At 38.4% G+C, this 27061-nt stretch overlaps 1 protein-coding gene across 2 annotated transcripts in view; it reads left to right on the forward strand.

Moving 5' to 3' along the window:
- The first annotated feature begins 6683 nt into the window (after positions 1 to 6683).
- The window catches only part of LOC134533939 (ITG-like peptide), a 38486-nt gene continuing 18108 nt past the window's right edge, over positions 6684 to 27061 (forward strand). Inside the window, exons 1-2 of one of the 2 annotated variants that reach the window (XM_063371757.1) lie at positions 6684 to 6894; positions 16553 to 16723. In XM_063371757.1, coding sequence (XP_063227827.1) covers positions 16565 to 16723 — 159 coding nt within the window. In that variant the 5' untranslated portion in view covers positions 6684 to 6894; positions 16553 to 16564. The remainder of the gene's footprint in view (positions 6895 to 16552; positions 16724 to 27061) is intronic. The other variant, XM_063371759.1, reaches the window with a different exon arrangement.

The raw sequence follows: 27061 nt of genomic DNA on the forward strand, positions 1-27061 counted from the left end.
AATAAATTATTTTTATATATACACACACACACACAACACATCAGGTAAGACAGAGTTTCATTTGTATATGAAAAGTAGATTTTTAAGATCTTACTATATTTCACAAAGTCTTGATTTTATTTGAAGAGTTGTTAATGTTTTTACTTTTTTCATTTTAATTTATATATTTAATTTTTTTTAATTTTTACTATATTTTTTATAATAAATTTTATCTTCAAGGAGACCCGTATTTCTAGATTTTAGATATGTCTCTTTTAACTTGACAAGATTTAGCTATACCCTTTGTTAACCTTGGACAGTGATGTAACCGGGGGGGGGGGGGGGTGTTACGGAAACCCCCCCCCTTTTTCCCTTCAGGGTTTTAAAACAATAAGAGCCAGTGAAATCAAAATAAGAAAATTATAAGCAATACACAAGGTTACACAGGGATTAATTTGAAAGTATTATTGTAATCCTCATAGTGGCCTACAACAATGCATCCCTCCCCCCTCTTCCCACACAAATCCAAAATATAAAATGTTTATCTGTCTTTTCTCTAGCAAAATCACTACTTTAATTTATGTGTGTAAGTAATGGACTTATATAAGTGAATTGTTTCCTAAGATGTTAGTGTGACAGAGTTTTATTTAACTCAATGAAAAATATGTAAACAAAACTTAACCCACCCACCCCCCTTTTCATAAAAAACTGGACCCCCCTCCCATTTCACAAAATGGGACACCCCCCCCCCCTTCACAAAATCCTGGCTACGGCCCTGCCATGCATTTTGATATATAGATTTTTTGGGAGTACTACAGTATTTTATGGGGCAACAAGCATTGAAATGAAATAATAAAATCTTTTGAAAATTGTTATAAAGTTGTAAGAATCAGATTCAAACATTAAAGGCTCCCAAGATTTTGACTAAAGAAAATTATAGTAATTTAAGAGAGCTGTCATATATTTGTTTATATCTAACTTTTGTTATAGACTTATTTACATTACTTAAATTATAATTTATGTTCAAAACCTGTGGATCATGTTCAGACTGACCATTTAAAATAGCCCCTTTACTAAATGAATGATAATTTTTAGTTATTCTTAAATATATTACCAATAACTGTTGCTGTTGAGAATGTTATTCTATTTGGAAAATTACCACATTGATCATACTGTACGTTAAGAAAAGAAAATTTAGCAATTTTTTTGTGAGTACTTTCCACCATATAATTCACATTAAATCACCTCACAAAATAAAATAAAAGTTAACTGAAAAAAAAATTACATTTATTTGCCAGTAACCCTGCTAGGTGCTCCCAGCTATCCCTCACAGAGAGGTGGGTGACAGCACCTCTAACATTTTGATTAATTAAATTAAGAGTAATATTATTTAACTTATCTTAGGAACTATTTATTTTACTCATAATTTCAAAATTATAATCAAAAGTGGTTTCTATTTGAATTTTTTTTTGTAGAATCAAACTAGTTACTCACTAACCTATTTAAAAGTTATATTTTTTTGTATAGTATGTATTACAATTTAACAACAAAGAACACATGTACGTTTACAAGTTTTTTGGAACAATCATTAAATTATCATTAAAATAAAGAGGAACATCATCTTCCTTCTTAAGCAACTGTTTAACTACATTGCTGAATTTTTCACTCAAGTCTTTTCCAGCCTTATTTAGAGAAAATCCATGTTTGGTAAAATATTTTCTCTGAATAGCACATCTAACACTCCCAAAGGTATAAATACTCTCATTTAATGATCAGCGAACGCCTACAGAATCGTTACGTTCATGCTTTTGTAATTACGAATCTGAAACAAACTTTGAATTCCCGCGCAAATTATCCTTAAGTCACGTGATAGGTGTTGACCACACAGTTATACATGTCATGGTATAGCCAACGCTCCCTCTACCTATTATACCTCTATGGGTGTAAGAACACTTTTCTTTTGTCCACGCGTATATTTATCTTTGTTTGGAATGAAATATACAATTTGGAAGTGGAAATACAACGTAGTTTATACGAAGATTCAGTTATTTGAAATTACGAAGAACTCTTAGTTTGAGTAAAATTCTTTGTTAAAATGTCGGGAAAATTACTGTTATTTATAACAGTGTATAACTCAGTGACATAAGAGCGTACCTTTTCTCTTTTTGTTGATTTCATAAACGTTTAGGTTGTGTTAACGATTGGATGAAAATATAAATATCACAATAAAATTTCACGCTTTGCTGATAACATCCTGGTTATTAAATTCGCTGTCCTGAGGCAGGTTAATGAACTGCCATGTGACATTCACATAATTGCTAGTCTATTACACGACTGTTAGTTACTGCCGTCCAGCGTTGCGTTTGCAAACGGGTAATTTGTTTCACAGACCATTTTGAGCCATTTTTGGTGATTTATTTTCCGCAGTTTTATTTACCAAGTCCTAATATTCATTATGAGTGTCATACATTAAGCCTCAAACTTCTAAAAACCCCTTGCAAACAGCAGTTAACACAGATGTATCAACACAAATAAAAATTTTTGAAGTGTTCCAGCTAATTCATTACTGTGTCGTTTATTTTTTGTTGGCACAAACTGCTGAAATTTGGCTCCATCCTCAGAAAAAAAAACCCACATAAAACAGACCAAAAAGTGTGAGGTGTTTAATAACCTCTAATGTCAATAGCTCAAGAATGACACGTGTTTATGCATTCTACTTTGGAAAAGAAGAAAGCTTGTAATTTTTAGTAAAATTTTATTTTGTTTACAGAGAAAAAAGTTAGACAAGGAACTTTAATATTTAAATATAAGTTTATTCCTATAAACATAATATATTTTTGCACACATTTAGGTGAACTTACTGACCTACGCAGCACCTACGGACTATCCCATAGTAAAATCACACTAACTAAAACATTTTAAAACCAACATTTGAATAAATTAACTTCCCATAACTCACAGAGTTAATCTTAAACACTGTCTCGTACACGCATAATCACATTTTCAGCCATTAATACCACAGATTTTAACTCTGAAGCCACTAAAATTATTTATTTTTTTTTCACGTTGAAGTAAAAATTGATAATAGGTTTACAAGGAAAAAAAATATGTACCTTTACAATAGATTTCTATGGAAACCAGTTGCCCAGAAATAGTTTGTAATATTACAAGAAAAATATTGTAACTTTGTATAACTCATGACAATGGTTATTTTTTTGAATATATAAAATATGTTTTTCGAGATAATACTGCGTACTTCTTACGAAAATTGGAGTATAATTTTATATTTTAATTGATATTTCATTCAAGCATAATATTTTGAGATCTAAAATTCAATAATTGCACTTTATTTTGTTGTATAATGCTAATTAAAGTGCGCAGTAAATACTGGAAAGCTATTCAGGGAACGGTTAATAAATAACTTCAACTATTCGAGGCACTGGGACAACGCAACGGTTAAATACCAGGGGCAGAATCCGAACCCAGTTTTACTGCAAACACTATTTTGTAGTGATACAGTTGTTTTCATCAAAAGGGTACGAATTTACAAATATCCGTAATTTTACATGATTATTTCTGTTATATTTACAAAAAACAATTACAGTGTAGGTCTTGCTTACGTTTCCAACTTCCATGCCGGCAAGCTAACGTGGAGACAGCTATCTCACTTGCTTAGTCCATGAACGTGAGTAAGCAGGTTATGGAACTGTCCTCTCTTGGGGAGCCGATCTCTTAGGCTCCGGATACACCCAACGGAGACAGGCGTAACGTTACAAGGAGAAGAGATATGAACTGAAAAATTACATCTTTGTTAAAACAGTTTTCAAGCCATGACAAATTTCTGATGACTGGTTGCTACATATAATTTCCTCTATGAAGTCATTGACATTTAACACATTTTTTTTTTACGTGATAACGTCTTATCGATGAACGCCGGTTGCACGCACGAAAAAACATGACTCATTGTCACGTTCCGCCTGAGCCGAGCGTGCAAGAACCGGCCAACCACCTTGCTAGAAAATCTTCTATAATATCAAACAGGTTAAGGTATGCAATTTTTCATCAATGTTTTCTTGTGACGTTATCACGTAAAATTGTCGTCCGTAAACCGACTTTTTATTTTTGGTAATGACTACAACTGTGATAATACTGTCAACAAAACTATGTTATGGAATGTGCAGATCCATTAATATGTTGTGATCGCGTGTAAGGTCACGAGACACTTTGTTTTTGCGTATCTACACCACGGTCATATAGCTAGGTCTGGCAACTTACCTACATTCTCCGTCGGCTTAGTGAAGTTCGCGGCGACCTGCGAAATAACGGCGCTAGCAGTAGCGGAACCCATCATTAACATCTATAAAAGTGGGTATATTTTTTTTACAGCTCTGTTTCGTTTTAAACGTCAGTTACAGTTTAAGGTTTTTAATTTATTTGGAAACTTTGTAGAGGTTGAATGCATATCAATAACTTGGAGTGTTGAGAATGCATATCCCAAACAAACTGGTATCTCCCATAAGAAAGCAAATTTTAAAGGTTAAGTGCGTATTTGAATCAAGAATATTCATTTGCTATATATTTTAATCTTCAAGCAAGTGAATTTTAATCCAGTGTTTCTTTTTAATCTTACAAGGGAGGATCCAAGCCAGGGCTCACCGATTTTACTTCAACTGTGTGATTAGAAGCAGGCGGGTGCTCCTTTCAACGTCCTAAACATATCTCGCCTGAGTGGGCCCTAGGTAACAAGAAAAAGCTCTTTAAATATTTTACAGAGAGTTTGAGATATTTTTTCACACATCTGTCAGCGGCGAGGCGCAGTGGTCTGGCAATCTGTCAGCTGGTGTTAGTTTCTTTATTTTCATTTATTTTATTTCACACAATGCTAAATTATTAACTATATAATTTAAATATGTTCAAACAGTTAAATTACGTAATTGGGTTAGGTTTTGAGTAAAATAAACATATACGAAAATTCTAGCAAATAATTATCTACCCTGCTTCTCATTTATTATCAGGAAAAAATTATGTTTTTTCTTTGAATTTTACAATAAAATAATACGTGTTAATGACAAATAACTGCAGGCACGTGGTGAGACGCTGTTCACAACTGTAGAGACTGTTACAAACTGTAGAATGAAGGTATAATAATGGCCGACAACAGGTGATTTGAATCCGCTGCCAGAATCATGTTCGCTGAACGCACGAAAGAGAATAAATAAAAAGGATCAAATGGGAATATAACGACAGTAAAATGACGCTAGACGTTGCTATTGAAGGACAAAAGTTAAAATCACAAACCACGCACGACAGTAGTGACTTTTAAGTATAGATCTGAAAAATTCACGGATTCATTCCATGATAGGCTGGAAGCCAGACATGTTTACCGATTTCCTGATTCTGTTATTATTGGACCACAGTTGGTTGGAAGGTCTCTGGGCCAGTGAAAAACCCTCAACATGAGATGTATAGAATCACAAGCAATCCAGACATCAGGTCTTACAAGCCAGTAGCCAATGAGCTGGTGGCGTTTTCCCGAATACGTAGAGGATTGTGGAGTCCATCCAAGAGGTCAATGAAACCGTGAATTTTTCCAGTCCCTTCCTATAACGGGAAATACGAGTGTGGCTTGAATAGTTTGAATCGCATATATTTCTTATCACAACTTACAATCAAATTAAATAATAGTTTCTGGTTGAAACTGGGGAAAAATCTTAATTTCTGAATATTACTCTTTTTTTATTTATCGCACGACCTTTTTGATTGACAGGCCATAATGAGAGACAGGTATTTTTCTCGAGAAAATCTGACTGCAACAAGGTATACCCCACACAAAGCTGTTTCTTCGTTGTGATTTGCGGCCGTCTGCGAACGAAGTCTTTGATTTGGCCGAATCAATCGAAACGCGTTTGCTTCCGTACTGAACTTCTGTGATTGGTGGTGTTAAAAATCGACATGATGTACGTGAGAGAAACTCACCCAATCACTAAACACAGACGATAGCCTGCTACATTGTTTTAACTTTCATCTGGTCTGGGAATATTTTCGCGAAACACGCATGACTCTAGCCATAATCTACATTAAGTTGTTCCCGAGCACAAATGTGTAATTTTTTTTTTGAAGTGCCGCCCGTGTACAGAGTCGAACACGATGTACTTTAGTCCACCGTGGCTATCTCGAAGGCCCGTTTCTACAATGACACGTAAACGGAGACGGATCTCCCGTAAGGAGACGGACCCGTACCCGCTTAGCTCAGTGCTGAGCACTTCCGTATAGTGCGGCCTGGTGGTAGCCATGTTTGCTTGTGTTATAAAATCGTTAAAAAATTGTTTTAAATACAAGAATATCTGTAGTTATATTATTAATTTGTAGTTTTTTTTATGTATGTATATTATGGGCGTGCTGTGATCTGGTATCGTTAGGGACCTGAAAAATTCGCGGTTTCGATGACCACCAGGATAGTCTACACGGTCTTTTGTAGACTCGGGCCAATAACGCCAGTTCGTTGGCTGCCGACTCGCGAGTCGTCTCAACTGGTTTGCCCCTGATTCGTTACTTCTTTGGTTGAGGGTTTCTCATTGGCTCAGAGTCGCCCAAGACGAACAGTGGTGAGCCAACAGCAAAAGCAGCTTAAAGGTATACGTGTATGAATTCCAGACTATCGCGAAATGAATCCGCGAATGTTGCAGGTCTCTAGCAACGTGGGTGGTTCGCCGTGCGCTGCGGGAGTGAAGGCGGCCCGGTCTGGCGGGGGGCGACGAGGCCACGCGCAGCCCCGGCCGCGCACAGGCGGGGGCGGCGCGAGGCAAGGGGTCGATACTCGGCGGGCCAGCGACAGCCTAGTTCAGCGAGGAGTCAGCCAGCGCACCGGCAGCAACCAGCCCACGGCAGTCGCTGCAAGCCGCCCCGACCACACAGGTGACACGCCACACACCGCCTCCTCTTCCTCCTCCTGCTCCTCCACTCGACCCTCGTCACAGCGACGTGTTCGCAAACCCACGGGCCGAGCAACTTCCGGACAATGGCCGCGGGAGATTCGCGATCTTTCTCGCGCATCTGTTGGTGTAGGCTGGTAGACCGGAAAAAAAATTCGCGAGTTCATTTCGCGATGGGTTAAAATACAAATCGTTACACCTTAGTGCTGCCTCCGCTATTGGCTCAGAACTCACCCGGATGTCTCTGGACCAACGAGAAACACCCAACCAAAGCTTTATGCGAATCACAGGCTGCTTCGCTGGAACGTCTCACAAGACAGCGGCCAATGAGTGGGTGACGTTTGACCGAGTGTACGTAGAACTATGGAGTTCATCCTACAGGTCATTGAACCCGCGAATTTTTCCTGTCCCTAGGTATAGCGTTAGTAGACAAGCAAAAAAAAAATCCGAGACTAGCTGAAAGTTAAAAAAATACTGTAGCGTCGTCTTGTGTTTCGCGATTGGATGAGTTCCTTCCAGGAACATGTCGTTTTGTTAACACTACCAATAACAGTAGTTCAGCGCGGATGCAAATGCGGTCCGAGTGGCTCAGTCAAATAAGGCAACGACTTCTCTCGCAGACGGCCGCCAATCACAAGGAAGAAACCGCCGGGTGCGAATATACATTGTTGCAGTGCAAATATATTTTTTTCACGAAAAATGCCGGCTACTGTATATAAGTTGGTATTTCAAACATGATTCTTTCGCAATAGCTTTAAACTTTTTTTTTAAACAACTCATACACTATATTGGTTTACGTCAGGTTACGCATAATTCTATGTACATTTTATCGTGAGTCACTTATCTAGATAATCACGGTGGTCTATTTTTAAAGCAGTGACTACCTGATTAATGTAACATCTCGACAGTTTCTGGCCACCATTATGGTGTGATAAACATAATCATTTCCCAACTCCCGCCAAGCGGCCATGCGTCCGTAACGGAAACAAAAATTAATTCATTTCCCTCCTGAGCGCACGACCGTACCACGCGTAGTCGAGTTTCAGCAGGTTCGAAACCCCTGCGCTCGAATCTTGCGCACACGACCCATATTCCATTTCGCCGTCACGGGGGCCTCTGTTCCGCTGCTCGGTCGGCTCGGTCGGCTCGGTGACTCGCTCGCTGCGGGCAATCACGATCGGTAAAATCACGCTCGCTAGGTAAGGTTGTAGTATCCTGCATCACTTTTCTTCGATTATTTCTGGTTATTGCACATGATTTAAAAAAATTCCTTAAATAACCACATTCCATCGACTTTTTATAATAAACAAACCCTTATTTAATGTTTTTTTTATTAACGTAAGGGCAAATTTTTATGTCAGTCCTAGTAAGTACTGTTAGAACGAAATAATTTGGTGCACAGTTTTGTATTAACATTCCGCGTGTATCCTTTATCTTCAAAATCTTTATTTTTCACTGATAACCCTGACAATTCAGTTTTTAATGGTTTATGAAAACGAATTTTTCATTTATTTTTAATGATGAAATAAAATAAGTTTAAGATAATGCCTACGTACGAAATGTTAATCCAGAACTGTTTAACGCATGATTCCATACCTTCAGAAAATGCTAAGATTGACATAAAAATCTACTTTCCAGTTCATAAAAATCATTAAACAAGGACTTGTTTCGTAGAAAAAGTCTCTACTGAATTATTAAATTGTGTTATATTATGAATTGATTAAAAATAATTTGAAAAAACACATAATTATATAGTCGAAATGATTTATGATACTACCACCTTACCTCGCCGCTCAATTTTCTCCAGAGAGTGAAGTTAAAGTGTCGATATCTCGGCTATTACTGCTGTGGCTTGGTTTCATTGGTCGTTAGGGAGTCTCAATGGGCAGTCGAACTATACAAAGTAAATTAAATATATATAAGTAGTGTGATTTGGGGGTGTTTGGCACACGATTCAGGCTGGGTAGCAGATATCGGGGTCAATGACTGGGCGCCATATTGGATTTGTGACGTCACGGCGTCCATCTTGAATGACTTGACATTTTACCTCAACTCCAGCCGCCATTTTGTATTCGCATTTTTGTTTTCAAGGACTCTCCGCCATTTTGAAATATACCTTCACAGCTACCATATTGGATTATAGAACATTCCACCATTTTGGATTATGAAGTCACATACACCATATTGAAAATCTGTAATTATCATCAAAATATTCAGAGAAATTTAAAATTTATGTAATATAAATAATTATAAAGTTTATAAAATAGCAATATTTGGTTCGATGAACACTTTAATCCGGCAACAATCGACCCTCTCACGTTCAGATTTTTTTCTGGTGTATTCTGGCTGTTGATATTGGACTTCGCATTACTGCGCTGCCTGCGGGTTTTATTTATTTATTTTTTTCGCTCAGGATTTATCTTAACTTTCGGTTTTCATTTCAGTGCATTATTTCATGTTTAGTAGCAAATTGTATTTCGCATTTCAAAGGTAGCTTACCGTAATGATTTTTTGAAGACCACGGTCATCTGTATTTTATCATTCTATAGATCAACTCACTAAAAATGTTATATTTATTATTATTTTGTATTCTCTTTAAAAATACATTGACGGTAGATATTCCGTTAAAATTCACCAATCCGGCACGTCTTTGCCGTATCGAAGGACACTTCACTGTATCACTCGCAGAGCAATCGTACAGCCAGCTGTCCAGCAAGCAACACGTACACCACACAAGTCTCGCACGTTGCCTACCACGAAGGCGCAGTCTTCGTATTATGAGGGTTGTTATCCGCAGACGGAGCAGGTAAGAGCGCTATTTGCCCGCAAGAGCTCTAAAACTAAGGGGGAGCTAAGGGCGACGATGGCTCTAGCATCACACGCCTCATCACCTCTACGTGCCAGGCACGCAGTCTTCGTGTCTGTAACCAATCTAATGGTGTTTAAGAGGTGACCCTATGTATTTATGTTGGAATATTAGAGATAGAAGATTCTTGCACTTCCCTATACCACTTAAACTTACAATACCGTGCGTAGAATTTTTTCATTCCTTAAAGTTCCGTGAAAACACACTTTTTAGTATTTTTTTACTGTTCAAAAAGTACACGCTAGAGACGAAATTCAAGCAAATATTTAGATTTTAAAACTTTTCTCTGACTAATTGGCTACGGCAATTCTCTACATTTTTATTTACTGTGTGTCCGCATCTGAACAATTAATACAAATTTTCTTCTTAAATCACATTTTCAAAGCTATTTGGTTCTAACAATTAGCCTTGTAAATGGATGATACTGAAGCTAAATATTTTATTCTTCCGCTCGCCATGCATGAAATCTAATGAAAAAAGCGTGTTACTCTAGAATAACTACGGAGCATGACGCCAGTCCTTCTGAAAGCAGACGGAGCCGTAACGTTTCATCGCGCAACCGAGAGTACATTTTCCCGGAACCTTACAGGCAGCGCTGAAAGTACGTTCCCTGAAGGAAATGAGCTTATAAAGGACAGCTGAACAGGTCTGTAATATGCTTTCCACGTAGCAGTCACCAAATTCCAGTTCCAATGACAGGCTATAGTTAACTGTTATATGCATGGCAGCAACAGTCACAAGATACCAACAGCCGATCACATAATTGTCCCTAAATTAAGTCTGTATGATCTGTGTGTACTGAAATGTCGCTTCTACAGCCATACTTTATTAGATAATATACATGTTTGTATAAATGTATGTGTACTCATGTATGTGTGTCCCCAATTTTTTTTTCTTCTCAACAAGTTTCAATAAACATTCATGTTTACGATTTTTTCTGCTTCTGGATTTTACTTGTGCAAATTTGGAAAAAACGTAGGCCCTAAATATGAATTCTTTAACTTGCTGCTTTAATTTTAAAAATAAGCATGGCATCGAAAAATGCATATAGTAAAAAAAATGATAAATTCTATTTATTCAATGTTGATCGAGTATTGAAACCGCGTGATCGCTGTTCATGAAGCTTTGTTTCTCTGCGTGCCAGGGTTTAAGGGGCTCACCTCGTCAGGGGTGTATCTGTGTTAGTGAGGCGGGATGATAAGCGCGACGCTAGCTGGTGCTTCTAGCGCGGTGTCGCCTCTAAGCGCAAGGCTCTGAACTGCCGCGCAGTCTTCTCGTCGTTACAGGATAACTGTGAAATTTGAGCGGTGACCGTAACATTATATGGCGGAGAAATGGCGACAAAGGGGTAATGCAAGTCCGTTAAGTGCTTTCAAGAATCTGTAACGGTTGTTTTACGCCTAAAAATTACACTGAAAACATACGTTTTAGCCATTTTAACTCTTCTAAAACTATAATTTAAGAAACTAAATCCGAAATCAAAAGTACTATTCGGCCTTCGGCAAACTCTTAAATGCTTTTCGTAAGCAGACCCCACTCGGATGTGTTGAGTAGTTTTGAAATCGCGTTGTTTTTCCTGAAGCTCTGCGCACCGTGTGTGTGCCCGGGTGGGACGGGTGTTCGGAGTCGCGGTCTCGGAAAGACGAGGTGTGGCAGGAAGGACGGGGCGAGCAGGGGAGATGAGGGCCGGAAGTCACGTGACGGGGCGCGGACGGCTGCAGGAAATGAGACGGCCGACGAGTAACAGGACGTCGGCAGTCGCGGAGTGGAAGTGCGTTCCGAGCCCCTCGCGACGTAATCCCGGCGGCGAAATAAAAAATAAAAAAGTAACGCCCCGCAGACAGCTTTCAGCAGTTCCGACCTTAATGCTCTGACGTGCGCGCGCTCCAGTAGATTCTCCCCACCTTCGGATTATGTCCTTCGAAAAAAAAAGTTACGATTTTTCACTGGCTTTTCATAGGTTTCTTAGGTTTGTGGCAAGTAAAAAACGAACATTAGAGTAAAGATCGATTTGCTTATAAACTAAGCAACGCGCTTTAACCGTCACACTTTGTCAATCCCCAATATATCAATTTTTATATTTTTTTATTTTAAATAAATTTTTGTAGCTATATTTTTGTAGTAATAATTTTAGTCATAATATTAATGTATAATTATTATATTTCAGTATATAAAATTATTGTAATATATTTTTTTTTTATTTCATAGCCTTAGAGTATGATGTCAACTAGCATGTACACAATGACCTACACATTCATGGGTTGATAAACTCCATGCATCATTGCGATATAAATCGTCCACTCCAGTGGACTGAAAGGGTTAAATATTAGTCATGAAAAAAAAATTAACCTTGAAATTTGACACCGCAACGGCTTTTCTTTAAAAACAATAAACTGGAGAAATTAAAAAAATAGAACATTTAAGACAAAATATATATAATTTTATTCACGATTTATTTACAGTCATGTCAAAATGCGTCAACGCATATTTATAAGTATACGAAACAAAGTCGAATTTGAATGAAATGTCACGTTAGTTCTAAACCAGAAAATAAAAATTGAAAAATATTCATATTATGTGTATAAACTGTCTATAATAATTATCGAAATTTACTTCAGTCTCTGGCTAAGGTCTTGCATGGTGTAAAATTTTATTTATGAGTAATTAATATTTAATTAATAGATTTTAAATTATTAAAAAAAAACTTGGCCTTATCAAATTCGAGGTTTTAATTTCGATCTGAGGTGAAAGAAAGAATAAAGCTCATCACGTTTCAGCTCGATGTGTGGCCTTCCTGGTGGCTCGATGCAAGCAGAAGACATACACAGACATACAGTATGCATTGTTGGCGGGCAAGTGCCGCGCTGTGTTCCCGCAAGGCAACGCGCATTTGCGTTATGTGACGGCGGCGAATTTCTCGGCGGTTATGGTGCGATACAGGAGTGACAGTTGTGGGCTGTGAATGAAGATCCCAAGACATTCGCCACTGATATTGGACCCCGGCGAGAACAGTGCCTCCACGAGAAAAGGGATCGGGGACAATTCTAGAGTTTTCTTGCCCTCCCAACCTTCCGCCCTCCCGCTGAACAGGAGGACAGTTTACCGAATCCGAAACTCAAATGCTGAAAAGAAAATGAAACACGGGGTCGCGCTCGTAAGTAAACGCTCTTGTAATTTGAAGAACAAATATTTGTCTCGCGGTGTTTGAGTTCCTGAAAGCCCGCAGTTTCAAGAAATGAAGCAGGATTATTTCCTGCGACCGAATTGCTGAAGTATTTGCTGAAGCAATGGCATTCTTCATTCCTCACTATTTACTCGTCATAAACTGTTTAATTATTTAGGTATACTGTGTCCCCTCTCTAAAAGTACGCGTGCAAGTTTTAAAGTTTATTTCACTTAAAGTAATTAAATAATTTAAACCCATGGAAACTCTGTTGTAAACACTTAAGTTTTCATGCATTTTTTTTAAATTTATACATATACCTATATTTTATTAAAAAATATATATAAACACAAACTTTAGGTGGTATTCAAGCATTCAATTTTGTCTGTAAAAAATATTTGTACGTAAAAAAATTCCTTCTTCTAAATATTACTTCCAAAGAACATATATGCTTTAGCTTTATTTTTTTCGATAGGAACGGAACTGTGTTCTAAATGATAACTTTTTATGTTTAGCTATCACGATCATGCATAATGTAGAGTTTAAGTAACGAGAAAGAATTGAATAATGTTTTAATAAAAGTAATCAAATCATTTTTTTTTTCAAGTGGCTCTACTTTTGGCCTAAGTATAATTCAATGATTAGTTGCATGTATTCCTGGAAATATAAATATTTGCGAAGCCACCCTGCAACTTACAACGATACTATTGCATGGTCACCGCTTAATGCCCTGTAGTTGCAGGCATCATAGCGGTGAGACTGCTCATCCTTTCGCTGCCCTGCACACAGAGGCGACTGAGCGGTTGATGCGCTTGATGGAATCGCCCTTACGGATGGCCAGTTGCACCTTGAAGTAATCTAAGTTTGTTCCGTGATTTGAACCTAGAAAGCACCATTGCATTTTGTTAGTTTTATTAAGAGTTTTTTTCCCACATCTAGTAAACCGACAGATTGTTAGGATCAGTTCTTCGAGTCAATATGAATTTTTATTTCTTTTATTTCGTCTTTACTATTGGCGATGCTATCATTTGGTAATGTTTGGTGTATAAGTACACATTTCAAATACAACTGTAAAATAAATTTTATTAGAAATGTCCAATCATAGTGAAACAACATGTATCCAGAAGCATGAAATCATGTGATGTATAGTTTTGTATTAACCGTTCGTGTGTATTTTTCATCTTAAAAAAAAAATCTTTAATTTTTCGTATATCATTCGCAAATCAATGACATGTTACAGCTCCCCCAAAATTATAATAAAATCTGGTTTCTGTGGTTTAGGAAAAACCTAAATATGCTTTTAAAAAAACGTTTTACGACAAAGGCTATATACAAAAGGTTAACCCAAAACTGTATACCACAAGATTTAATGTTTTCAATACATACTAGGACTGAAGTAAAGATTTGCCGTTAAGTTCCTAAAACCCATCAAATAAGGACTTGTTTAATTGAAACAATAAAAAAGTGTTTCTATAGTGAATGTATTTTAAAAAAATGTGAGCGAGTCTTTGAGCTCTCGCCAGCGATGTGTAAACATCTTACCTCATTAACGAAGAGCTTAATGTATACTCATGTTGCAAATAAATTACTATAGGAAACTCGGACACCAAATTTAACGTAGAATTCTTAAAAATAACGCCGATTGTGATAAATATACGAAAAGTATTTATTTGAGGGGGTAAATTTAACAATTTTACTCCTTTTTAAAATCAAACTATAATTCTGTTCAACAACATGGTAATAATCTAACAGAACCAAACCCAACTTAACCTAGGTTAGGTTAGGCTAATATTTTCTTATTTCCTTCAATTTTTGTCAAAGTCTGTGCATTTTTTGGGCTTCGGGTAGTTTCGGAACAGTTACGATGCAGTTCGCACGCTGATTAGGCAGGGTGGATTAAAAGATCAAAAAGTAAAGTACTCGTAACAATATTATTTTCTCTGAGATATTCTTATTGTTTTTCATAATATGGTGACTGAGGAGGTAAAAGTATATTAATAAGTGTGGACTTTTATCAAATTGAAGCACTATCGAGCATGGTTGGTATTGTGATGGGTGACCACGGTTTTTATGATACATACAAATTAATCATGGCGGGTCCGACATATTTTCGAAGTTTCTGAGACTTATACGGTTGCGCATTTCCGTTTCATATCAACGAAATTACTCCTACAAAATGCCGTATACCGAGAGCTAAGATGTTTACTCATCAGTAGAGGCAATATTTTGTGGTCTTATAAACCATTTTATTTCAATATTTATACAAAACAATACTACATAAACTGACGAAACTTCAACAAAAAAACTGCAAATAAAACATGCCATTAATAAAAAATAACAGTATTCAGTATTAAAAGCCCACAATCATTATACTTAAATATATATTTCCTTGTCATGTTTCTCTATAGGCCTTTATCCGTGTCTGTATGGTATCAGTTATAGACTGCTTTTATTTACTTTTAAAAAACCAATAATAAAAACTAAGTAATATATATATTTTTTAATTTATTTTAGTTTGTTTTTTAATAAATACCAAATTAATTATTTATGAAATTAATTCTCTATTTTAATGATATATGAGGTAATTGAGGTGAATTTTGCTGCATTTCAGTGTTATGAGTGGAGACATGCAAAATTCGCGGATTCGTTTCGCGATAGGCTAGCATCAAAAACAACTATACCTTCGTACCGCTTCTGCGATTGGCCCACATTTTATCCGGGGAACTGTTAGCCAACGGGAAACACTAAACCAAGAAACTGCCAAATTACGGACAGCCTAGTTGAGACGTCTCACGCTTCAGTAGCCAATGAACAGGTGTCATTTCCGCGAGTATTTAAAGGACTGTGGAGTCTATCCTGGAGGTAAATGAATCCGCGAATTTTGCAGGTCTCTAGTAATTGAGGTGAATTTTGCTGCATTTCAGTGTTATGAGTAGGGACTGGAAAAATTCGTGGTTTCAATGACCACTAGGATAGAATCCACGATGATTCTCTATGTACTCGCGGCAACTATCACCTGGTCATTGGCTACCGACTCGGGACACCTGTTTACTGCGATTATTTATGATTCGATACTTCTTTTGTTGAGTGTTTGCCATTGGCTCATAGTCCTTCAGGTAAATTGCGGTCCAATCGCTGACGCAGCATTAATCTAAATGAACTTTGGATTCCAGCCTGTCTCAAAATGAATCCGCGAATTTTTCCGGTCTCTAGTTATGAGTAGAGACCCGGAAATTTCGCGGATTCTTCTGGCCTCAGGATAGAATTCAAAGTTATAGGTGTGCTCGACCCATGTTTACTTTCCTATTGGTTGATTTCTTAGCGAGAACATTTTTATCCTTGTTATTTGGCACTACCTGATTCGCTTACTTCTCTCCTAGCTGGGCATCATTGGCTCACGGTCGTAGACGGGCGTGTCCAAACAACTGCGTGCCAATCATGAACACAGTGCGAGAGTGTGAGTGTTTGCATTCTAGCTTGCGACTAAATGAGTCCGCGAAATTTCCGGGTCTCTAGTTATGAGGTGTTACTGACCACATGATGTTGCCTGCACGCATGAGTGCTAGGAGGAAGAAGGCAGGCTGGAGGCTACCAGGCGGCTGGTGTTCGCAGACAGGACCCGCCATGAAGCTGCTGCTGCTGAGCGCCGTGGCGCTGCTGGCGGCCACCAGCCCCGCCCTCGCCTGGGGCGGCCTCTTCAACCGCTTCAGCCCCGAGATGTTGTCCAACCTGGGCTACGGCGGCCACGGCTACGGCAGCTACCGCGCCCAGCCGCTGCTGCAGGTGAACAACTCCCTCCGCTCCACCCCCCCCCCCCCTCCCCAAGCCTCCTCCTGCGGTGACGCTCGATGCCGCGCCAGTTCGCGGTTCATTCCGATAGTTGGACGTAGTTATGCAAAAAGGAACCAACCCACAATTTTGTTATATTTTATTTGAAAATAAATTAAAATAGTACAAGGTTGATCGTACCGTCGTTGCTATTATTATATCTGTATTTATACTAGACCATTAAAATTACACCCACATTATTTTATCAATACGAGAATTACAATTTATAATTAACTTTAACTTCAAAATACTCAGAATAGGTTACATGCGGGTTGGTTCCTTTTTGCATAACTGCGTCCAGTTATCATTCACATGCGCTCCTTTCCATAGTCGCTGACTGGCAGCCGCGGTAGCTCACCGCCAGGGGTACCAATCCGGACGCGCACTAACACCAAAAATGGAACGCAAAGGCCCAATCTCCCGACCCCGGCTTGGTTGGATCTTTCTCCCCCCCCCCCCTCCTCCCTTCCCGTCAAGCTCTTCTTCAGGAACATCCTTGAACCTGCCTGCTTAATGCTTGCAAGAATTTAGCCCCCGCATGGAATGTGCCCAGGGTTTTATTTGCGTCTACGCAAGGTTCTACCTGGGCCCAGCTTATGCAGTTACAGTCCAGATCTGAGATAGGGGAGTAAGTCATGGCATGAATGATGTCATTACCGGGTCAATCCCCGAACAAAGCACATGATGCATGCTACCCTTTCTGCTGAAACCTATACCATGATTAGGCGTATATGCTTCGGTCTGAGACGCACTTAAGAGTCTTCTCTAACCCAGATCCTTCCCAAATCAATACACATAGTTTTAGTTAGGCCAGGAAAAAAATATTACGTTAACTCCCCCCCCCCCCCAAGTCGAGGTCGTCGACAAATCTTCCTATGGGAGGGGTAATTAACGCAATTCCCCCCCCCCCCGCCGTCCTTTCCCATCCCAGACACAAACCCTTAAAAATGACGACTTGATCCATGGGGCTGACACTAGATAGGGGCCTACTAAGCTTTCGTCTGAAGTTGGTCCCAATGCTATTACCAACCTCGAAATAAAGCACCAACCAGTATGATTTACAGGTATACGCTTTTATTCATGAGTATATAGAATGCTTTCCAATAACCTTCGTTCTTTTGCATATTTTAATATTTATGTCTTAACAAAGATATCTAATATTAGTGTATCAAATTAATCATCTTTACTGTGGATGTCTATAAAACTATTCGAAAGAGTGGTCACACTGTTACACTTGACTTTGTTTTTGTGGCAGATGTTTGTAAATCTACGCACGTGTATACGTTAGTGGATTTTATTGCTAAATAACTTGAAAACGCCAACTGAATTCGTTTAGAAAATCGAAATTGTGCCGGAAAAAAAATGCTGAGTGCGATTTATAAACAAAAACCTTCTCGACACGAAATATTATTGAGAAAATAACTAGCCTCTGAAAATGCCCCCCTGCATGACCATACAAATAATTTATTTAAGCATGTGATATAAAATGTATTTTGACAAAAGGAAGACATTTAACACGAATATACTTTTCATTAGTATTAGTTTGCAGGATATAGGCGCTATTGCACCTTAGAAAAGTTTTTCTTTTTTCCCCCCATTACGTAATATTTGATGGTTTTATTTCTCGTCTTTATTAATGGTATGTGTACAGACTCCTACTACCCACCCACCACTCCATAATGAGTGACTCCTGTGTCTCTCTTTACTTACTCTGTGCCCCAATCTCGCCGGCGAAGGGGAGCCTTCAATTCACAGGGATGAGAGCCACACCCAAACAGTTCCGAAGCTCTATAAAGTTTTTCGATCGCTCGTAAAAAAAAACACATTCCAAGGATTTAAATAGTTTACGTTTGTAGAGTATTTTCAATAACGCTAACCCAACCTAACCAACCTTTCATTTTAGTTGCGGTAACCTAACCTAACCTACTCTCCCGGAAAAAAAAAAATTATTACCCTGACCGAACCTAACCTTTTACTTCCTGGGATCTGGTTGTGGCTTCCCTCCCTGTGAACGGGCTGGTTGTAGTTCCACGTCAGCTCACTAGCAGCGCTGCTGTTGCTGCCATCTGTGTTTGCCGGCAAGTTACTTTCTAGCTAAAATACTGAACATAGATTCGAGATTCGAGGGTCTCTGCTGTCACACTCTAAAAAAATTTTTGTACTTTTACAAGGGAAATTCTTGGAAACCCTGTTGCCAAGGATATTTCTTGCAAAACTACAAGGCAGAGCCTTGCAAAATCGCACATGGTACAAAGCTCTGCATTGAAGTTTTACAAGTAATATCCTTGGCAACAGGGTTTCCAAAGATTTTCCTTGTAAAATATACAACAATTTCTTTCAGTGCAGTGCTGGTAGAGTATAAACACATGTTATGTGCAAGGGCGCGAATTTTTCACGAAAAGATTTCGAGACTGGCTGTTCGCTGAGGGTATCAAAATAAATACCTTACTGAAGTATTTAAATTCCGCTTGTGCAGGAAAATAAAGAAAGCGCGCTGGTACTCAGAAAAAAATATTTTCTGAACTTTTACAAACGTTTCCTTTGGAAACCATTTGCCAAGAAATAGTTTGTAATACTACAAGAAAGATATTGTAACTTTGTACAACACATGGCTATGGTTTTTTTTTGCACATAAGAAATACATTTTACGAGATAATTTCTTACTAAAATTGGCGCATAATTTATTTTTTTAATTGCTGTTTCATTCAAGAATTATAATGTTTTTAAACAATGGGAAAAAATAATCGAATATTAAATAATTTGACTTTATTTTTTAATATGCTTATTAATTTGTGCAGTTATTACTGGAATATAACTTAAATTATTGGAGGTACTGGGACTACACAAAACATTAATGACCGGGTAAGAATCCGAAACCAGTATTACTGAGAAACTATTTTGTAGCGATACAGTTGTTTTCATGTAAATGTACAAATTTACAAACATCTGTAATTTTGAATGAATATTTATTTTCCATTTACAAAAAAAAGGAATTACGAGGATTTAATTATATATATATTTTTTTAATTTACTAAGTGATTTTTGTTCAAACGTTTGGTGTAAAAATTGGAAACATAAATGAAGTGTCTACAATATTTTACTCATTCGTGTGTCTTGTGGGATTCTCTGTTCGCAGCAGGGGTTTTCCAAGTCAGGGTCTAAACGAGGATTAACGGGGCGCTCCGCTAATTCGGATGACAGACTCGGGTCTGGTTCCCTCCCGAGAATCAGCGGAGTAATTGAAAACACGCGGCGACGAAAGGAAGTCCCGGCTGCGAGCGCGCGAGATGACATTAGAATGACGCACGGCCCTCCCGTTGGACGCAGGGGGTTTGCGAAGGGCCTAACTCCGCCGCCGCCCGCGCGCTTTTCGCAGTCTCTCCGACCCACGTACTGGGTCACCGTCTTCTCGCCTGCATGGACTTGTGTCCGCTTTTTTTTTCCTGGGAGGTTGGTAGACTACAACTTTTGGGGGTGCCTTCCTTTTCAGGTCAAGATTTTACAATTACAGTAATCACAGATAAACTTGTAGACTTTTTCAATTGTTTAACTTTCACGACATGAAAAAATATATACAGCGCATACCTTTTGCATAATTAGCTGCCGAAGTTACATTGTTAACGTTTTTGGATTCTACAAATAAGGAGAATTTAATCTATTGCAGAACTGAAACTTTTTAGGTTTAACTGCAATGCCACTGGCTACTTCAATAAATGGTTTGAATTTATTTCAGAAAATATTAATTAATTTTACCGGACATTTCAAAATTCTCAAATTGTTATGATTTTGACAGCCAATAAACATGAAATGAGTTTTTGTGATAGAAATGCAAACCATATTAAATTCTCCTTATTTGTACAACCCAAAAACGTTAAAAATGTAACTTTGGTAACTAATTATGCGAAAAGTATGCGCTCTATATATTTTTCATTTCGTGAAAGTTTAACAATTGAAAAAGTCTAAACGTTTATCAGTGATTAATATAAATATAAAATCATGACCTGAAATAGGAGTCACCCCCTTAACTTCCGCTTCTTCATGAAGCACTACCTATCTTCGCCGGCACTAAATTCTGCCCCCTCTCCCCTTTCTCTCCCTGACGGAAATAACAGTACTCTCGGTGTTACGAGGGTGGTTTCCAAAAAATTTTTCCTTTTAACGATATAAATTTAGATGATTGTTTGTAAATGGTTTTATCAATTAAATAAGTGTCGATTTAATGATTTCAAACACATTAAAAAACCAATTGATATTTCAATCTAGGCACGAAATGAGCACATTAAATTGTGTGATATCCCCCCCTTACATAATTATAAATTAACCGTTTGTCGTAACAATATTTTAATGACAAAATTATAATTAAAAAAAAAACTAAAATCATACACAAATTTTAAGTTTTTAGATTTTGAAAAACCTGTTGTTTTTTCGAAGATGAATAACATCCTAAAAATAAAGTTTTACCACAAAAGCAACATATGAACGGTTAATTAAAAACTGTATACCACATGACACCATGATCTCGTACCATACTAGCGTTGATATATAAGATGTTCTTTTAAGTTTCTTAAAACTATAAATTAGACTACTTCTTACATTTATATAAGCCTTTACAAAAACATTAAACACTGTTAAAATAGAATTTATTTAAAATTATGAAGAAAAAAACATGAAATTATAGTAGCAATGTAGAAGCAAAATAATGTAAGATACTACCTTTAAGTATTATATACATATATGCCACTGTGAACCAAGTAAGACCTCACAAAATGCAATCTCTCTAATGAGTATAGATCGGAAACATTTGCGATTTCCACCCGCGATTTCAACCTGTGCCTTTGGCATGCTTGTGCAATCGTGAAAGACCCTGAGCCAATGAGAAGCTCTCCACCAAAGCTCTCGGAATCATTGCTTAATGAAGCATCACCGTGCAGTCATTACTGACAGAAAATGGCTTATCATAATCGCCAGGGCCGAATACCAGAACAGGGCATCGAATCCCGGAGCCCACAACCTCTAGTTCTGAAGCTAAATAGGATTTTCCATATTCTGTAGAGGAATGTGGATTCCATCTTTCCAAGACCCTACTAATGATATAACATTGCGTTCTATGGTCTTTGAAGTGACACAGCAGATTCTAAAAATTAAAACAAGTACTGCGTTGTTCATCACTAAATTTTGAAAATGATTTTTTTTTAATGTTGTAAAGATATGTTTCTTTTAGTTTCAGTACTTTGTTCGAGTCGCGTGATGTTGACTAAAATTAATTATTCTTACAAATGCAAAGAAAAAACTTTGCAACATTTATTACTCTACGAATGATTTTTCCTTAATCAATAAACTGTGCTGTTTTCAGCCATGACAGAAAATAGTACAGTTTCTTAACTAAAAAAAGACATATTTATAGATTAATTAATGTTGCAAGGTTTTTTTCTTTGTATTTGTAGGAATAATTAGTTTTAGTCAGATTTAGTTCTGTAAGAAGAGACTCAATCGAGTTTGGTAACCCATTTTTAAGTTTGACTTACCGACACTAACATCACGCGACTCGAATAAAGTACTGAAACTTAAATAAACATATCTACAGTATACATTTAAAAAAAAAATTATTTCAAAATGCAGTGATAAACAAAGCGGTACTAAAAAAATATATGCTATTTCACTTTACTTTGTTATATTTTGTCGAATCTGTTGTGTCACTTCAAAGACCATAGACGTTAAAGTCGTGAATTTGACAGGTAATCACGCAAGTGAAAAATCCAGTCGGTTGGGAACCACAACCACGCGCAACTCGTGGAAAGCGCGCAATGTTCGGCTCGCGAAGAACATCGGTGGCTCTTTGTCGGTGGCGACAGTGGCGGTGGCTGGTGACGTCATCCGCCCGCTTTACACTTCCTGTCAAACACACGCGCGTCAGACAACTCCCAGGTCGCTCACACTGCTGCTATGTCACATTTGTTTGTTTAAAACAGGAACCCAGTGAAGCCTGTCTGTTCATTTTGGACAAACCTGTACACAAACAAGTCTGTCAGTTGTCCATCGTATGCTGTAAACTTTTTTTTTTTGCCTTCCAGCCAAACTGCGTCTGCTATCTTTGTTTGAATTTTGTCATGTTGTTGTTGCTGGTTTTCTTGTTCTGCAGTGGCATGTAGAAACCACCTGGGGTCCAAATAGAACGCAGTTCAAGTGTACAATGGTATGGATCCCAGCCCATCTCAAAATAATAACTCGAATTTTGCAGTTCTCTATCGATGTGATATCAGGAAGGCTATGTATAATTTTCGCGATTAAAAAAATTATTCTGAACGCTCTTTTAGACTACAATCATGTATGTATGTCCGCATCAGCGGTTTCTTTCTTGTAACTGATGGTCGTCTGCAAGAGAAGCATTCATTCGTCTTATTTGAACAGTTCATTCAGGGCGCATTTGCTTTAGCGCTGAATGGTACTCAACGATGCTACTCTCAGCTATAGTCTCGGCATCTTTCCGCGAAAAAAAATACGTGCCCCTATCCAGGATTTTTTATTTTATTTTTTATTTTTCCACGCACCCGGGAATCGAACCCATGATCTTTGGTCCACCAACCAGACGACCTGACTGCCACCCCAATAGACCGGACATCTCCGGGATAGCGGCGATCAGGGCTTCCTAGCGTGCATGGTTATTTGTGAGCTAGCGCGGAACGGCGCAGAAGGTAAAAAAAAAAGGAAGGGGAGCTGCATGGATACTAATAGGACGCCCTCATCATCAGAATGAAAGACGCCATTCGCCCCAATATCCCTGAGTGCACTGTAACTACCGCCCCCGGCCGCCACCCGCCGCCGGCAACTGCCCACTTAGCCAGCCAGGTAATTAGATCGCACGAGACGCAGGGATGAGCGCCCCATGCCGTACGGCCCGACCCACTCACGGGCCAGGTGTGTTTGTTTCCCGACACATCGCTGGCGGCGCTCGTCCATTACAGCAAGTGCTGCGTGACAGCTTCGACACCACACCGGCCCGCCGTCGACATCACGCTCCGTTTGCTGTTTCTTTCGTCGTCGCGGAACTGGAAAACTTCCCCGTGCCTGTAACTTCGCGTAGGTACGCTTCAACATGTCCGTTTGGCTGATTAACATCCCGGTCCCAAAAAAAAAACCTTTGTATGGTACAATTGTAGCGATTGGGTAAAAAAAAAAAAAAAAACATTCTGCATACTTCACATGCGTTTTCTCATAGCCACAGGCGACAAACTACCCGATTCCATCCAACGTTGCCGGACATTTTCTTCCCCAATGTTCACCTGCTAGTGATTTCTGTTAACGTTTCGCGCTTACGGCCTTCGGCGGTTAGCAGCCCCTCCCTCCGGGGGAGGGGGAGGTTGAATTAGTTTGTAGACCGTCCTCGTCTAAGCCTCTGGGCCAATAACGGAGACGTTAATATAGTCTAAACGTCCACGAGAGAGAGACAGAGAGTGTAAAAGGAACAGCTATATAACCGTGGGCGGGAACATCATCCTATAAAAATATGTATAAAAAACAGCGCGTATCTTGTATCGTGGTAAGGTCTCCATCATAAAAAACATTTAGTATCAACTTTGGAAGGAAAAAGGCACTAGATATGAGCAAAAAAGTAGCTGCAAGATTGTTATCTACAATTTTTTTTTACACTATTTAGACAATTCTGCGATGTCACTACGCTCTTATATACTAAATCAAAATGTAAAGCCGCTGGACTAACAAAAAATATTGAAATTAAAAAGTAAAACACTACTTAGGTTTCGTAAAAGTCTATGATTTTTAGGCCTCTACATACTGTCTCAAGGAAAACAGATATCAATTTTTATTTTTACACGTTACACTTTTATTGATTTACGGTTTTATTTTTAGTATCAAACTAAAGCTTTTATAGTAATTAAAATATCCGTACATTAAAATGTTATTTTTTATTTTTTAATATGGTTCTAACAGACTAGGAAAAACCAGAAAATATTCGTTAATTTGTTTTACCACAGATTACTGAATTAATGTATTCTTCTGAGACAGTAAAATCTGTAACCGATGAATACTTCAATTTTTTTTGTTAAAGGTAGTCTATTTAAGCAGAAGGTTTTATTTTTTTTTAATTTATTTTGGTAATGGTACTGCTGAAAACGTTCTTTCCGTTGCTGCTCATGAAAGAGGGAGGCACAGAACAGATTTGACTAACATTGTTTAAAAATACATTTGCTCCTATAGCGTTTCGAAAAAAAAATTTGTTGCGTGCGCTTATGTACGCGCGTTAAATGTTCAACTCACTTGGCGTAGTAAAAAATAACCTAAATTTTGTATGAAAATAATTAATAGAGATAAAATAATAAAAGGATTAGATTGAAATTTTAAATACGGTTCGTAAAGTATAAATTCAATCAAATTAATATATTTAAATAAATACTCAGTATTCAATATAATATAAACACATGTAAAAAATAATTATTTAATTTAGTAAAATAATCAAGATACATTATAATTAATAATGAAATCACTAAATAAACTGAATGTTAATTATTATTTATTAATTTTAATGATTTATTTAATAATTATTAAGAAATAACATTCAAAAAATACATAATTTATAATGAAAAAAATTATACATACGTGAACATAACATTAAAACTCCCATGAAAACGCCAGGAGATACTAAAACCATTTACAGACCATGCCACAAGACACTTCCTGCCAGCGACAGTGGAAGCTTACAAGCAACCTGACAATGTTTTATATACGGGAACATAACCTCACTTATATAAATACAATTGAAAATACACTTGAAAAAGTTTATATGCACAATTTCTAATCACTAATATTCACAATAAATAAACTTTTTTAATGATATGGAGCAACTTAAGTATAAGATTTAAAAGTGCATAGATACTTTTTATTTTTATTTAGCCTTTTTTGAATGTAGCTTTTTGTTTCATCCTGTGAAGCTTTCGTCGCATGGTGCGTGCGTCGTAAAATTTCACACTCGTTTTTTTTTTCATAACGCAGATAAATAAGTATAACTTCAAAAAAGTACGAGGCTAGAAAGGTAAAAGAACTAAAACTTATAAAAAGCAGTATTAGAGGTGGGAAGCAGTGGAGACCTGCGGAAAGAACGCTCCCCTGTGCCAGGGCCCGCTGACGTCATCGGCGGGCGACGACAGCGCGGCTCGCGGCGAACACGGGAACCAGCACCGGGCCGGGGCGGGAGAAGCAATCTCGATTCCCCCCCTGGCGGCGACCCAAGTCTCACAGCCTGGCTGAGAATGGACGGAGGGCGCGGTGTTTTGCTGGGGGGAGGGGAGGGAGACTGTGGGCCTGCATTGCGGGCGAATCCCTCCGCGCAGGCGCAGCCATCTGCCAGCCTCCCTCCCCCTCTTCGCAGGAAGAATATCGGGTCACCCACGCGCTCCCGGGAGGGACGGGCAAGAAACTGCCGGTGCCTTATCGCCCCGCTCCGCGCCTCGTATGATCCCCTCCGGGCGCCAGCTGCGAGATTACCTGCGATACGAGCGTGGCAGGCCCTAACTCGCTCCGCGACTGGCTTATGGGAGAGCTTCATCTGCCGACCAAGAACACGACGGATGGAGAAAGTTTCATTACGACACTTCCTCTTCCGAATGAAGATCGTCCAGCAAGATGAAGGTCTTCCAAATTTTGGGGTAAACGCGAAAATATACGTAAGATATGAAATATCACACCGCTTAGCACAATTAAAACGCTATTTTGCAATGCTTCGTGTAAGAATCATACATATCCTTTTTGATGCGAAAACAGCTTAGCTCTCGGTATACGACATTTTTTAGAAGTAATTTCGAGCAAATGGAACGGGAGTCGATGAAAGGAAATATGTCACAAAGATGGCGGTCCTACGTGTAGCAACAAAAACCCGTATATAGTCACTTTTGTAAACATAAGAGGATATTCTAATAATAACCCAGGAGCTCCCAACTTTAAATGCGGGCCGCAAGGCCAAAGCACCCAACTCCACCAAGGTTGATTTTTCAGCCCCTCCAACTCTTCTTACCTGGACCCTTCTTCCTCTTGTCCAGTAGTTACCTGCTTGCGTAATGCATGTTATTTGATCCCCGCATGAACCGGCCCAGGGTTTTCCCTGTGTCTATGCAGGTTTTACCTGGGTCACATTAGCTAGCTTTTAAGCTAGGCGACCAATGGGGCGTCAGTCATGGCTAGAGACCCGTGAAATTCGCGGGTTCATTTCGTGTTATGCTAAAATTCAAATAATTATACCTTAGTGTTGCTTCTTTCATTGGTTCACTGTTAATCTGGAGGACT

This window comes from Bacillus rossius, chromosome 7 (assembly GCF_032445375.1).
Source record: "Bacillus rossius redtenbacheri isolate Brsri chromosome 7, Brsri_v3, whole genome shotgun sequence".
Classification (NCBI taxonomy): domain Eukaryota; kingdom Metazoa; phylum Arthropoda; class Insecta; order Phasmatodea; family Bacillidae; genus Bacillus; species Bacillus rossius.